At 35.6% G+C, this 13,066-nt stretch overlaps 1 protein-coding gene and 1 non-coding gene across 2 annotated transcripts in view; both read right to left on the reverse strand.

The window, feature by feature from the left end:
* The window catches only part of LOC132186585 (uncharacterized), a gene marked incomplete at its 5' end in the record, with an annotated part of 8,002 nt that extends 3,349 nt beyond the window's left edge, over positions 1-4,653 (reverse strand). Inside the window, 4 exon segments of the mRNA XM_059600564.1 lie at positions 729-2,388; positions 2,528-2,595; positions 2,971-3,196; positions 3,479-4,653. Of these exon segments, the coding sequence (XP_059456547.1) occupies positions 729-2,388; positions 2,528-2,595; positions 2,971-3,121 (1,879 nt within the window).
* On the reverse strand, positions 551-682 carry LOC132188895 (U6atac minor spliceosomal RNA). The gene has a single exon (XR_009440955.1). It is a non-coding gene; the product is annotated as a U6atac minor spliceosomal RNA (small nuclear RNA).
* Positions 4,654-13,066: the final 8,413 nt, after the last annotated feature.

The following is a 13,066-nucleotide window of genomic DNA, read 5'->3' on the forward strand; positions in this document are numbered from 1 at the left end:
TTTGGCAATTTCTTCCTTCACCTGAACCTGAATCGCCGCTTCCACCGTCTCCACCAACCACGACGAACACCGAATGCTCGCGTAAATATACCCCACGAAACCTTTTCTCCTCTCCTCCAGACGAAGGTTAGGACACCCAACCTTTGCCGAAAGGCAGAAGGTTTTGGCTTCAAAAGAGAAACTGCGTTCCATACGCCGAACCCTAACGCGCAGCACCAGCCGCGCCACCGATCGCAGAAAAAACTTTCAAAAATTCAAATTTTGAAATTCATCCGAGTCTAGAGAGAGAGAGAGAGACATTCTAGAGAGAGCAATCCAGTTGCTATTTCACTCATGCCCAAGTACTTTAACAGAACACAATTATTACCTATCAAAAAAAAAAAAAAAAAAAACAGAACACAATTAGACCATCGTTGTTGCCTTTAATGGTGTGTGCATAGATTCATCATGGATGATCATATAGAGATAAAGTTGCAGAAGAGTTATTCTGAAATAGTATTGTGTTTCTTTGTGTATCTTAGAAATAGCAAACTAGAACTAACAGTTTTTTTAAAAAATTGGGTTATAGATCCACCCCGAAGGGTGGGTAGCCTTAACCGGATGTGTGGATAACTGGAAAGCCCGAAGGCTGTTCCCGTCCCTGTCAGGGGAGATGCCAACCATCTCTCCTTTCTAAGAAAATATATCAATGCTAATAACGAAAAATTGGACAATTGAGAAAATAATACCATCAGGACTGATTTCATCACTAACGGAAACAAAGGTTCCTTCCACTCCATTATCACGATCATCTGAGATATCCGGATTTGAGTCAAGAGCTTGTACTTTTTTGTCAGGGCAGTCAGAAATGGATGACCGACTCTCTAAGTTTTCTGTTGCCCGACCTAGATGGCTGACATTGTTTTCTCTTTTGGGAGACCATGTGTTTGAATTGACCTTCTGAATTTTGCCACAGGCAGAAAACCTCATCTGTGCAGTTACGAATTTGTCCTCCCAGGCCCTTCCGGGACTGGAAATGGGAGACAAGTTGTAGTCAGGAAGAGAGAGAATCCTCCCAAGGGTTTTAGGTACCTGTTTGCTTGAAAAATCTACAACTTCATCCCCGTTGCTCAGCATCTCAGAGAGATGTTTCTTGGCTTCAATGTAGATATTAGAAACCTTTTGATTGGGATAACCATCAGTTTCATGTTCCATTCTTATTTCGGAATCTTTCAGTTTGCCAGTCTTGTCTCCTTTCTTGGCACCAATGGCAGGTCTAACAGTTCTTTCCATATAAAAATGATCCTTACTTGGAGAAATTTTCCCAGTGTCTTCCTTATTAATCCTTTTGTCACTATCTCCCAAACTTTGAAGTTTATGAGGAATATTATTAGAAACAGCAATAGTAGAGATTCCATGCCATTCCTTTCCCATGGCACTTTTCAACTTTCTTTTAATTTCAGCAAGAAAAAAGTGTGCACCAACTCTCTCAGTAGACCCTTTATCTCCAACCATGTAATGAGGTTCTCGTGATGAGCCAATACCATTTTCAGTTTCAGAATTCTGCAAGCCTACCGGTCCAGGCTTCAAAATAACAATTCTATTAGGAGCTTCAGAATTCTCGATTAGCTTCGATGGGTTTCTTTGCTGAGACTTGACCTTTCTCCTGAAGAAGTTACGCTGCTGCTTACGATTGACAAGCTCCTCAGATTGTCTTAAACTACCAAGCGCCACTTCTGGCAAGTTGGATTCTGGAAGAGACTTGGGTTCTTTGGCTTTCTCTACCAGACCATCCTGCAAGTTTAAAACATATTTTGCCAACAGAGAGTTTGGATCTTGTATTAATTTCAGAAACAATTCCTCATCGGAGCTTAAAATCTCACGTGCACCCATCAGTTCTTTGGTGTGGTGGATTTTCCCATTTTCTTTGAGATGTTTTGCATTAACAAACTTCTGATTCATAAACTCCTTGATTGCCTCGCTCAATCTCTCAAAATCACAATGTGTCTGGTTTGATTGCACTTGAACTTCATCATCCTGTTCATGCTTCATATAATTTAAACTCTTTTGATGGACCCAGCGGCAGAACTCTTCCATCATTCCATCTATATTGTCTGCTGATTGTTTCTCTGAATTCTGAATACAAGAGCATTCAGAGTCCAAGTTTTTAGCAGCACTCAAGTCATGATTGTCCATATCATGGCTTTTCTTGCGAGTTTTTTTTGTTCTTTTGTGCTCTGTCTTTATGTAGCCTTCATGTACTGACTTGCTCAGTTTTGTTTCTACTTCAGCATTGATATTCTCCTTTTTCAGGTCCTCCTCAATGAACATCTCCTCTTCTATGAGTTTCTTCATACTAGGCTTACCAGCATCAGTTGTCACTATTGCTGTCGTGCTCTCTTCACCATCCTGAAACATTTATTATTTTAGTACCATCAGCCATCAGGATTATATGTACATTGATCACTTATTTTCACTAGCTAGTGCAACATTAAAGTTACTAACTTCACAATCAGTTTGGATATGGGGCTGAAATGAAAAGACTTACGAGGGTGCCCTGATGATTTCCATCCAAATTACTCAACACCTCAAATTTATTCACTGAATGTCCAGCACCTGCAGAAAGAAATTGACATGTTCAACTCAATTGAATGTCCAGCACCTACGAGGGTGTCCTGAGGATTAATGCCTTTTTAATGAGTTTCACAGAAATTTAGTAAGAATTAATCTACAATCATGATTCAGAGTGAAAACAATGTAAATTGGCATGTTTAACTCAAACACATTGTCTTGCAATAATGCCTAAAAGAACACAAATCCAGACATCACACGTGAACACAACTACTTTCCATTTCATCTTAGTCCAAACAAAGTTTTTAACAAATAGTATTGGAGAAAGCCTTGCATGTTACAAGTGGCATTTGGTTCAATCCAGAGACATTCTATTCAAATATATCTATTGAGAGTCTGAATAGTAAACCAACTTCTTACCAACAGCATGCCTGCTCCCAAGCTTCCTATCTGAAAGCAGCCTCCGAGTAGAGCGACCCTGGCGGAAATCAAAGATACTGATCAAGCCCCACATACAGCCTGACTGATCTTTTTCATACCGTACAGGGCGTCTCAGGGATTTCTTTGCCATAATGAATGAGAAAATCTTGAATCTTATTTGGCTTTGTTCAATCAAAATTCCACCCTAGTAATGACCACATTAAACCTGGTAAACAGAAAAAAGAACAAAAAAAAGAAAAAGCAGTTAAAATAAATATCAGTAAACCTCCTCCTCAAAACACTACGGTCGTGTTTGCTCTTATGTTCGGATTACACTGGATTCAAGTAGAAGTACTATACTGGAAGTGCAAATCATGGTAGAACAACAGAAGTTTTTCGGATCTCCACCAATGAAATGCAAAAAGATCATACTAAATCTTATTAGTTGTCGATTTGAGTACAATGAATGCAAATAATAGTAAAGAAATGAGTTGAATAAACAAAGTACCTCGAATCTAGAGTCCTTAAATTCAACAAGGAGATGAACAACTATGCAGCCGGAAAAATATATTATAGAAGAATTATCAGATTCCAATATCAACCCCTCAAGCTTTCAACAGAGTGAAGCTCAAGGCACTAAAGCTTCCTTTGGATGGCAAGGTATCAAACCCTTCTTTTTATATCAATAAGCTTTAAACAGCACCTCACAGACTTCACGAAAGCTCAAAATTCCGGTAATCTGGTCTTCCCCTCAAAGAAAAGACCATTTAGAATAACTATATATCTCCTCCAATTTTAGTGATCGCAAATTGGTCACAATATCTCCTCCAATTTCAATGACCAACTCTGTGGGAAACTGTGATCAGAAGCTTGAGGAACACAAAAACCTCCTTTTGAAACTGATAAACTCAAATCTCATAAACACTAGTTCAATCCAACTTTGAGGGTTTCTAACGCAGTTGGACTGATGATTCTGGTAATTTGCACGTTCTCTCTTTGCCCAAGCCTATTTAAAATCTTCACTCAGTGCAAATGCTTCAGCCGCTAGAACGCCAAGAGATGGTGTGAAAAGTAAAAATTCCAATTCTCTCCAATGTACCATGGAAGACGCCCAAAAATATAGCCCCTGAAACACCAAAATTACTCGTTTTCCAAATTACGAAGTCAGAATCCAAAGCTTTTTCCCAATACCCCACCAAATGTCAAAGCTTCAAGCACCAAGAAAGACCCCAATTCACCACTAAGGAACCCAAAAAAAAAAATCAAGCTTTCCAAAACATCAAGATGAGTTTTCTGCAAATTCAGCGAAAAACCTGACTAAAACAAGACTTTTTCCATGTGGGTATCTTTGTGACAGCCAAAAAGAGAGGCCCCAAATGCTTATCTAGCACCGACCCATTAGTTTTTTATGCAGAATTTCTAATATTAGGCAGCCATTAAAGACTGAGAAAAGTGGTGGTGCGGTGGTGAAAGAGAAAGGAGAAAGCTTTACAATGTTGTTGGCTGACAGTGGAAGAATACGTGACAGTTGGGGGTAGGATTGCTGGGCCCATTAAGAAAGGGAGAGATAGAGAGAGAGAGCTTTGTCTGTAAGGAAAGTTTTGGCTGTCTCCATTTTCTCTGCTACAGTTCCATCTTCAAACATCATCAAAGTCACCACCACCCTCTTCTGATTCTCCCTCCCTCTCTCTCCCTCTCTCTCTGCCTGCGTGTTAAATTCTCTATCTTGGCTCTTTTTGCAGGTAATTGACGTGTGCGGTTCTTAGAAGATTTGTGAGCGTTGAAAAATCAAATACAGAAATAGGAAGGATAAATCCATTTTTCTTTTCCAATATATATTTTCTTTCAAACAAAGATATAATCCATATTTTATTGAAGTAAAGCATCGTGCATGATCCACAACGCCATATCTTAACAACAGAACAAAACAAACAAAAAAAATCCTAGATTTTTAGTAATGTTTGGTGAGTTACGGTGGGATTTTGCTTGTTTTAGTAGATTGGAAAGTCCAGATTAGCTCATCTGTCATGAAATCTTTTTTCCCAATCTTTAAATGCTTTGAGAGATTTTAAAAGCTACTAATTAAATTAGTTGACATAAACTAATTGACTTTTCTCATTAAGCTTTGTATAAAGAAGAAGTAGTTTGCAATTTGAGAACTTTAACTAACATAAACTTTGATTTGGACTCGGTGCAATACATTTGATGGACTTGTTCTTTTAAAATGAATGATATAAATTGAAATAACAAATAAAATAAAAAAAAAAGGAAATTTTTAATTTAATCATTAGGTTTTCATGCTGTTTTAATTTAGTATTTAGTTTTTCAACTTAAACAACCAGTTGTACGTAGAGTAATGTTCCTATTTATATTTGTTTTTATACTTATTTTATATCGGTTGATTTGGCGTGTTTTAAGTAACTTTTTTATTTTAACGTCAACTTATATAAAATAAATATGATAAATTAATGTAAAGAGTAGCATTAAAAAAAAAAAGAGGTTACTTGGGGTTATTGGGGCCGCCGAACCAGCCAAACCATTGGTTCGGTGGTTCGGTCACCCTCAAACCATCCTTTTAGGGCACCTAAAACCCCCAACAATCACTCAAATCATCTCTCTTTCAGTCTATCTATCTATATATTATTGTTATAATCTAGCTATTCGGTTTAAATGAACTGTTCAAAATAAATGTATTTGATCCAATGAAATGCCCAAATCTCAACCCATAAAGTTCACTCATTGAAGAGTTTCTTCTGCCAGCAGGTTCAGCTAGAGGCAACGGATTTCATGGGTTACTATAGCAGTAAATGAAATTATAAAGTAGATTTGAAGGCAGGACACTTCGCCATTACTCTTTGACCCATCATCCAAGCCACTATGATCCTAATGATGGTTGAGTTTTGAATTCAAATTTGCAAAACTCAAATTTGCCTCTTACTTGGAAGCCTCCAACCTAAGTTTTATTCATGAATCATGAGGGTGTCCTTTTTCTTTTTATAGATTAATTACTTCACACAATACAAAGTTTAGAGAAATTAAATTATAATTATACGAAGGCTAAGTGGGTGTCTTTCCAAATATCATAATTATCTTTTGAAGTTTCCAAGGGATAGCTCAATCAGCTGGAAATCACGTTTTATGAAGTGGAGGTCACTAGTTCGAATCTCTTCTCCATTTTTTGTGTGAACATGTCAAAAAAAAAAAAAAAAATCTTTTGGGTTCTTTTATTCAAAGAGCAAAAGAAACCCTAACAAAGGAAAGGACAAAAATGGGACTCGATAGATAGATGGATTGCTTTGTTAATTGAACCCATATTCAAAGGGTCTAATATATTATTGCATGTGTGGTTGAAATGTTTGAGTTAAGAAGTTTTTTTATGACCATAAATCACATTTGAAAATGGAGTTAAATTTAAATTAAAGAGGAATACGACCCATTAGCTGCATGAACCAATTATGACCAACAAATACAAAATTTTGTTTCTTAAGAAGGTAGGCAGGAAAGGAAAATGTTTAAAAGAAACAACCCTTGACTTGTTATATATTTGTCCATTGGTAGATTGAACTTTGGAGAAAGATCCTCCCGTAGTTACTATTTCTCTATCTTATTTTGACTTTTATAAGAATCGGTATGAATGTTAGTGACCATATTTTTAATTTTTTTTTTATCTCTTAAAATTGATATGACTTTTAATTCACTTGTGATTTAAAAGTCATTAACTTTGGGAGGATAAGTCTCTAAGGAGTAGCTCAATTGATGGATCACGCCTAATAAAACGAATGTCACTAGTTCGAATCCTCCCTCTCATTTTCCTTGTGTGGACATGTAAAAAAAAAAAAAAAAAAAAAAAACTTCAGGAGGATAAAAAAAAAATGATTCCTAGCATTATTTCAATCAGTAGAGATATTTATTACTTTTATTACAAGTCTCTTATAAATTGATGTCGCAATTTATGTGATACTTACTACGCTAGTCACTGAATGATTAAGTTTATCTGAATTTATTTTATGGAAACATTTTTTTTTTAATGGTTAATTACCTTTTTAATACTTAGGTTTTCACATTTTTATTTTTTCTCACTTAAGTTTCAAATCGTATCATAGATAGTACTTGACTTATAAGTAAATATCCGTTTAATACCTCTGTCACCATTCCATTAGCCAAACTAACGGATTGCTATGGGAGTGGTTATGACAGCCTCTTGCGTCAGGTCTAGGGGTGATCGAAACACTCCTAAAGCCCTTAGGGGATGGTTCTGTCACTCCTAATGGCCAAAAAAGGGTGGTCGGACCACCCCCAGACTGACCACATGGGGTGGCCAAAACCACTCCCATGACAGTCTGTTTAGTTTGGCTGACATAATGATAATGAAGGTACTAAATTGATATTTACCCATAAATCAGGTATCATTTGTAATATGAATTAAAATCTAGATGAAAAAAATAAATAAAAACTTGAAAACTTAACCATTTTTTTTTAATGATATTTTATGAAAATGTATTTGATGGAGTTATGTTTATGGTGTGTAAGAGGAAAGCAAGTAAAGGATACCAATGGCTTTGTCTGTGGTGCATGTGAGGAGCAGTTGGGCCTAAAGGCAGTTCAGTAGGGCCCCCCACAAAATGAAAGCGGTTGGTCCACACTCTTTACCAACTCTAATGATGAGTTTTATTTTTCATTCAGAAGAGCCCATATGAGACAATTGCTTCCCCCACCCCCTTCTTCTTCTCCATTTTGACACATCAAAGTTCAAACAAATGGTAGGGTTGCCCAAATGCCCATGACAATGACGCCATAAAATATGACAAAATTTGATTTTGTTATATAACAACACACCAAAAAAAAAAAAGAATTTTCCCCCTTTTTTTTGTAATTGGATCCAACAAAAAGAAATTGTCGTTTAGTAATTAGAGTAATGATATTTAGTAAATTCATATACGACTGACATATAGCTGAATTGACGTGTCAGTAAAAATCAATTTTTTTTTTTAAAAAAAAATGTACAAACCCTAATATAATGACTAATTTTTATTATTACATCATCAAGTTATATATGACAGTCATACATCAATCTACTAAACATCATTATTCATGAAAAATATCTATAAGTGACTGATATTTGTTGTCATTTCCTTGTACTTTAACTAATTAGATAGAGGGGGATTCTTTGCATGCCAAGGTTGAGGCAGCTTTATTCTTGCTTGCCCTTAAAGATATCCGAAAACATCCATTTCTAACTCAATGATTATCCACCAACTTTCCATCAACATGCAAATGGAGACAGTGTGGGAGCTTGGGAGCTACTTGAATCTACAATTGCCTTTGTTTATCTTGGAAGAAAAATTTTAAACCTCTTTAGAAAACGACCAGGGTTGTTTAAGGGCTTAGATTACAAGATTCATTATTATATTTGTTTGGTGCCACTTATTGAAGTCCAAGATATTAAAAAGAATAAGCTATAAATTACATTTTTATCTTATAATTATTTCACAATACTGACTCGATAATCTCAACAAACCCTTAGATCAATTTATATAATGTTGATTGAAATTGCCAGATTAACATTGTAGAATAGTTATGAAATAAAAATATGGTATATAATATCTCCTAAAAAACAATTAATAAGTAAATGTTTGTTGATTATGGGTTATCGTAGAAAAGTTAGAATTGACTAACAATCAAAACAAAAAAAAATGTTTTTTTATGGTTGAGACATGCTAGTTTGAGGAGGTTATGCAATGTTTATCTGGGAAGATGAGGTAGCTACTGTTTTCTTTCCCTCATAAAGCTAATTGTTAATTAAGAAAAGTGGAAATAATCATGAAACTTGTGATGAAATCAAATTTCATTTCTGTTATCCCAATTGGGGCTACAAAAAGTTTTTTTACCATGATGGTGGGTAGGCTACTTCCTCAAGCTTTTAGCATTGGATACCCTCTCTTTTGAAGACCCAATACCTTTGAAAGGACTCCCCAAGCATCTAGAGAAAGATAAGTAAAGCCCTATTATACTCTCAAGAAAGTAATAAAGATTATGGGGGGTGAATATATTCTCACTTTTTTTTTTTAATAAAAAAAAAAAAAATTATCTATAAATGATTATGAGTTGGACAACTAAAGTAGTGGAATGATGACTCATTGCTAATAGGACAATCATTTTTTTTTTTAATTATGGGTAATTAAAACTTAATCAATACAAGGACAATCGATGTTACCTATCATATATGGACAAAATTCAGTAATTATTCCATGATTTAAATCCAATTAACTCATCTTAAACAATGAAATGTGGGGTTCCTTTGGGAGTACCAAAAGTAAAGTTAAAAGAAGCAAGCTAATCAATCCATTGAATGAATCATATATAAGTGACAAAGGAGATTATATTATAACCTTGAAATTAAAGCCATCAGGATTTGTCGTAATCCTTGCAATAAGACAAGACAGATGTCATTTGAGAGAAATTAATCAAACAAAAGTCTTTGCTCAAGTAATCAAGATTCTACCCATCCAATCATTTGATGGAAGAATAGAAATTATATACAACTTTGGCGTACGTTATCTAACTGGAGATGGCCTTCTAAGTCTCCCCTTTGAAAGCTTTATAATGTCTCTTTTTGAATGAAAAGAGGACAGCTGGGGAACAGCCGTGTGGTGCCTTGGTGCTCTGAGGGCCCCCCATTGTTATATTGTTTCGTGCATTAGTCCCATTGATAATTATTACAACAATTTATAAATTAATTAGTGATCATGTCAAATAGATTGACCTATTTGATGTGTGGATAAGGGGTTTGTATGTTGAAGCAGGGTTTTGGACGGTTGGATTGACATTTTTCGTAAAATAGAGAAATTAGTTCTTGAAAGCCCATTGACGAGTTATTCGTGTTTTTTTTTTTTGTTTGTCTTTGTAAGTATCTTTAATAGGATTACGGTAGTGCGGTCAACTGTACAAACACCGTTTGAATTTTGGAAAGTTTAAGATATGAAACTCAATTATTCAAAATAAGAGAGGCCCACAACCTCTCTCTTAAATTGTCCGTATTTTTATAAAATTTAAATTGTTTAATAATTAAGTATCCCAATACGTGGGCTTTGAGCTTTTGTCATGCTTAGAGCCTTTGTTATTTGCGGGCTGACTTATATTAGTTTGTGGGCTTCTTTTGGCATTGATATTTAGTCTGTGGGCTTCTTTTGACTTGAAAAGAAAACCCACCCGAGATAAACCCAGATAATGGGCCAGAGAAGGGTTTGAGATTTCACAAACCCATAAGATATATTCATTTTATCACTGAAAAAGAAAACCCCTTGTGTCTCTTAAATGACCAAAAATGGTTTTGTTTTCTGGTGGGATTTGGGGGTTGAATAAAACGATAAGATTTTTTTTTTTTTTGGGTTAAGATGGTTATCAGAAATAGTAGTTTTTGCAGCACATTGCAAAGTTGTGTGGAAGTCAGTTTCAGCGACAGAGAAATGGTCTGAAATGGAAGGAAAAGAGGGGAAAAAGAAGGAAAAAAATCAAGATAGCAGCACATGGGGTGCAGTGCAGTGCAGTGGGGGTGTTTCTGCTAGAAATCTTTGGAAACAACTTTGTCTTTTCATCACATGCAGAGATATGTTGCACCTGAACAACCAACCAGCAAAGGCAAAGTTGTGTGTCAGACCCTCTTTTTAAAAGCAGAGGTATCATCAAGTACTATAATGGCTAAAGCACGGAACGATGAAATTCTGTGAATATCAAGGAACCAAAAACATATGAGGTGATACGATGAACAAGTTTATAGTAATTTATGTTGAGGTGTAACATTAATTACACCTCACGCGCCGCGTGTTGCGTCCTTTTGCGACTCCACACTGTTTCCAGCCATTTATGGTGTTCCTCGACATCTCTCTGGCAAGCTTCGCTGGCACGTGCTCCTCACACGCCTCCCAGAGCTCCTCCATGCCTTCGCCATCCGCTTCTGATGCTACTGTTTTTTGGTCTATAATTTTTCTTGCTTTCTTGTAATTTTGTTGTTTTTTATTTTGTGTTTCGGTGCTAGATTTTTCTTCTGTAAGCTTTGAATCGTAGCTCATCAGCGGTTTCTTTGTTGTTGTGGTTATCTTTCGGGTGTGCTGCAACAATTCGATCTCGGGGTTGCACCATTTATGGTGCACCTTTACAAACCACCTCTTTTGGTGGCCAGGCTTCTTGGTTGTCCCAAGAAGCGATAGAGCCGCGTTATTTATTTGATGCATTTTCTTTTATTTTCTGTTTACCGTCTCTGATGAGGATGTTATGGGATTTATTGTTGGATTGCCCAGCCGGTTGATGTTTTTCCCCTTTCCTGTTCTCCCTTATTTGCTCAAAACAAAAAAAAGTAGCGTCATTTTGCTCATGTGGACGATTTTTAAAACATGCATTGCATTGTACAATTTGAATGCCATAAAACGTTTTGACTTCCATCATTACGTACACACCAAGTAGTATTTAAATGAGATGGTAAAACGCCTGATCCCAAATTATTTTCTTGATCTTTCTCCTCATCACAATATTCCTCAAAATATGTTAAGTCTCTTTCTTTTACCTCTTTCTTCCCCAATAAAACAGCTAGGATGAGAGCAGAGATTGAAAAACAAATAATCTCAGGTGAAATAACAAATTAGAGAAAAAAAAAATGGAGAAAAAGTTGCACAGATCGTTTTCTCTACTGGCAATATATATAATAAGGAAAAGTAACGAAAGTTTCAATCTTGACATCAATTTGTTCCAGGTGGAAAAAGAGTACATATATATTTCTTTCTATATATATTCTACCGTCTTAATTGTCATAACATGGCTCATTACTCCAATAACAACAAACACTACCATGCAGGTTATGCACCGACAGAGCTATTATGCTTTTTCTTTTTCTTTAAATTTAATACTGATTTTCAATGCAACTCAAAGAAAATATATTTCAGAGGGTGGAAATCATAACAATTATTTTTGCTTTGTTGGTGGGATTAGTTGGATCACAGGGTGTGGTCGTGTGGGGAAAACTGATAATTAATTGGCAATCAATTTCCTACTAGACCTTTATGCAAAAGACAAGTTTTGAAATAAAACACATGAGAACACACCAATCACACACGTACACAAAAAGTTTACGTGGTTCGGGAATATGCCTACGTCCATGGGGCGTGATCCGGTCTCCTTCTTTACTATTGAGAAATATTGAGTACAATGGTACAAGTTTGAACCGCTACGTAGGCGTGATTCGGTCTCTTTCTTTACTATTGAGAAATATTGAGTACAATGGTACAAGCCTGAACCGCTCAAGTTTAATATCCCAAACCCAAGCCCTTAACCCCTTGTACACTCCACTCAATTGTCCCTCTCAAATACCCAATAAATAAAAACTCTTTACACTTTGTAAATGCCACAAAGTGTTCTCACCAATTTGGATTTTTCGGATGATCTCAACCAAGTACTACATGTCATTTTATATAGGTTTAATCACTAAAAATAGGAGAACAATTTTAATCCAATTGCTACTAGGAAAACGAAACCATCATGAATACAAAGTCTTTTCCATGACGAAGATAAACATTGTGGGCCACACGTTTACCCATACACGTTTTCTCAGGAATCCAATTCCAAATTGTTCTTGGACTCATTTTAAAACTAACATTATTTTCTTATAGATAAATAGGACTTGACTCTTGAGCCCACCAACTTGAATATTTTTATTTTCCAACAATTATCTTCACACTTGTTGACAATTTGAACCATTATCAACATGTCGAAATAATTATTGGCTTTGTCATGGGACGCGGTGTTTCTTACTTGCAAACACCTCTATTTTGTATTGTATTCTAGTGAGACGGGCCATATTGACTATTTGAGAGGAAAAAAGAGAACGCAATTTTATTTAATGACTTCTGCTTTATAAGACGTAATTTTTTAATTAATTAAACTATTTTTCAAAGACTTTAGAATGAATTTTCTAGCCTCACCACATACATTATTTTTATTTTAAAAAAAAAAATCATGTCGGGTAGGTAAAATAACTCGAGACAAATAATGACTTTTGAATTCTTTAACTTGTATGATACATTTTGTGCTTGTTTTTTATTGTTTT

Source organism: Corylus avellana, chromosome ca7, assembly GCF_901000735.1.
Source record: "Corylus avellana chromosome ca7, CavTom2PMs-1.0".
NCBI lineage: Eukaryota > Viridiplantae > Streptophyta > Magnoliopsida > Fagales > Betulaceae > Corylus > Corylus avellana.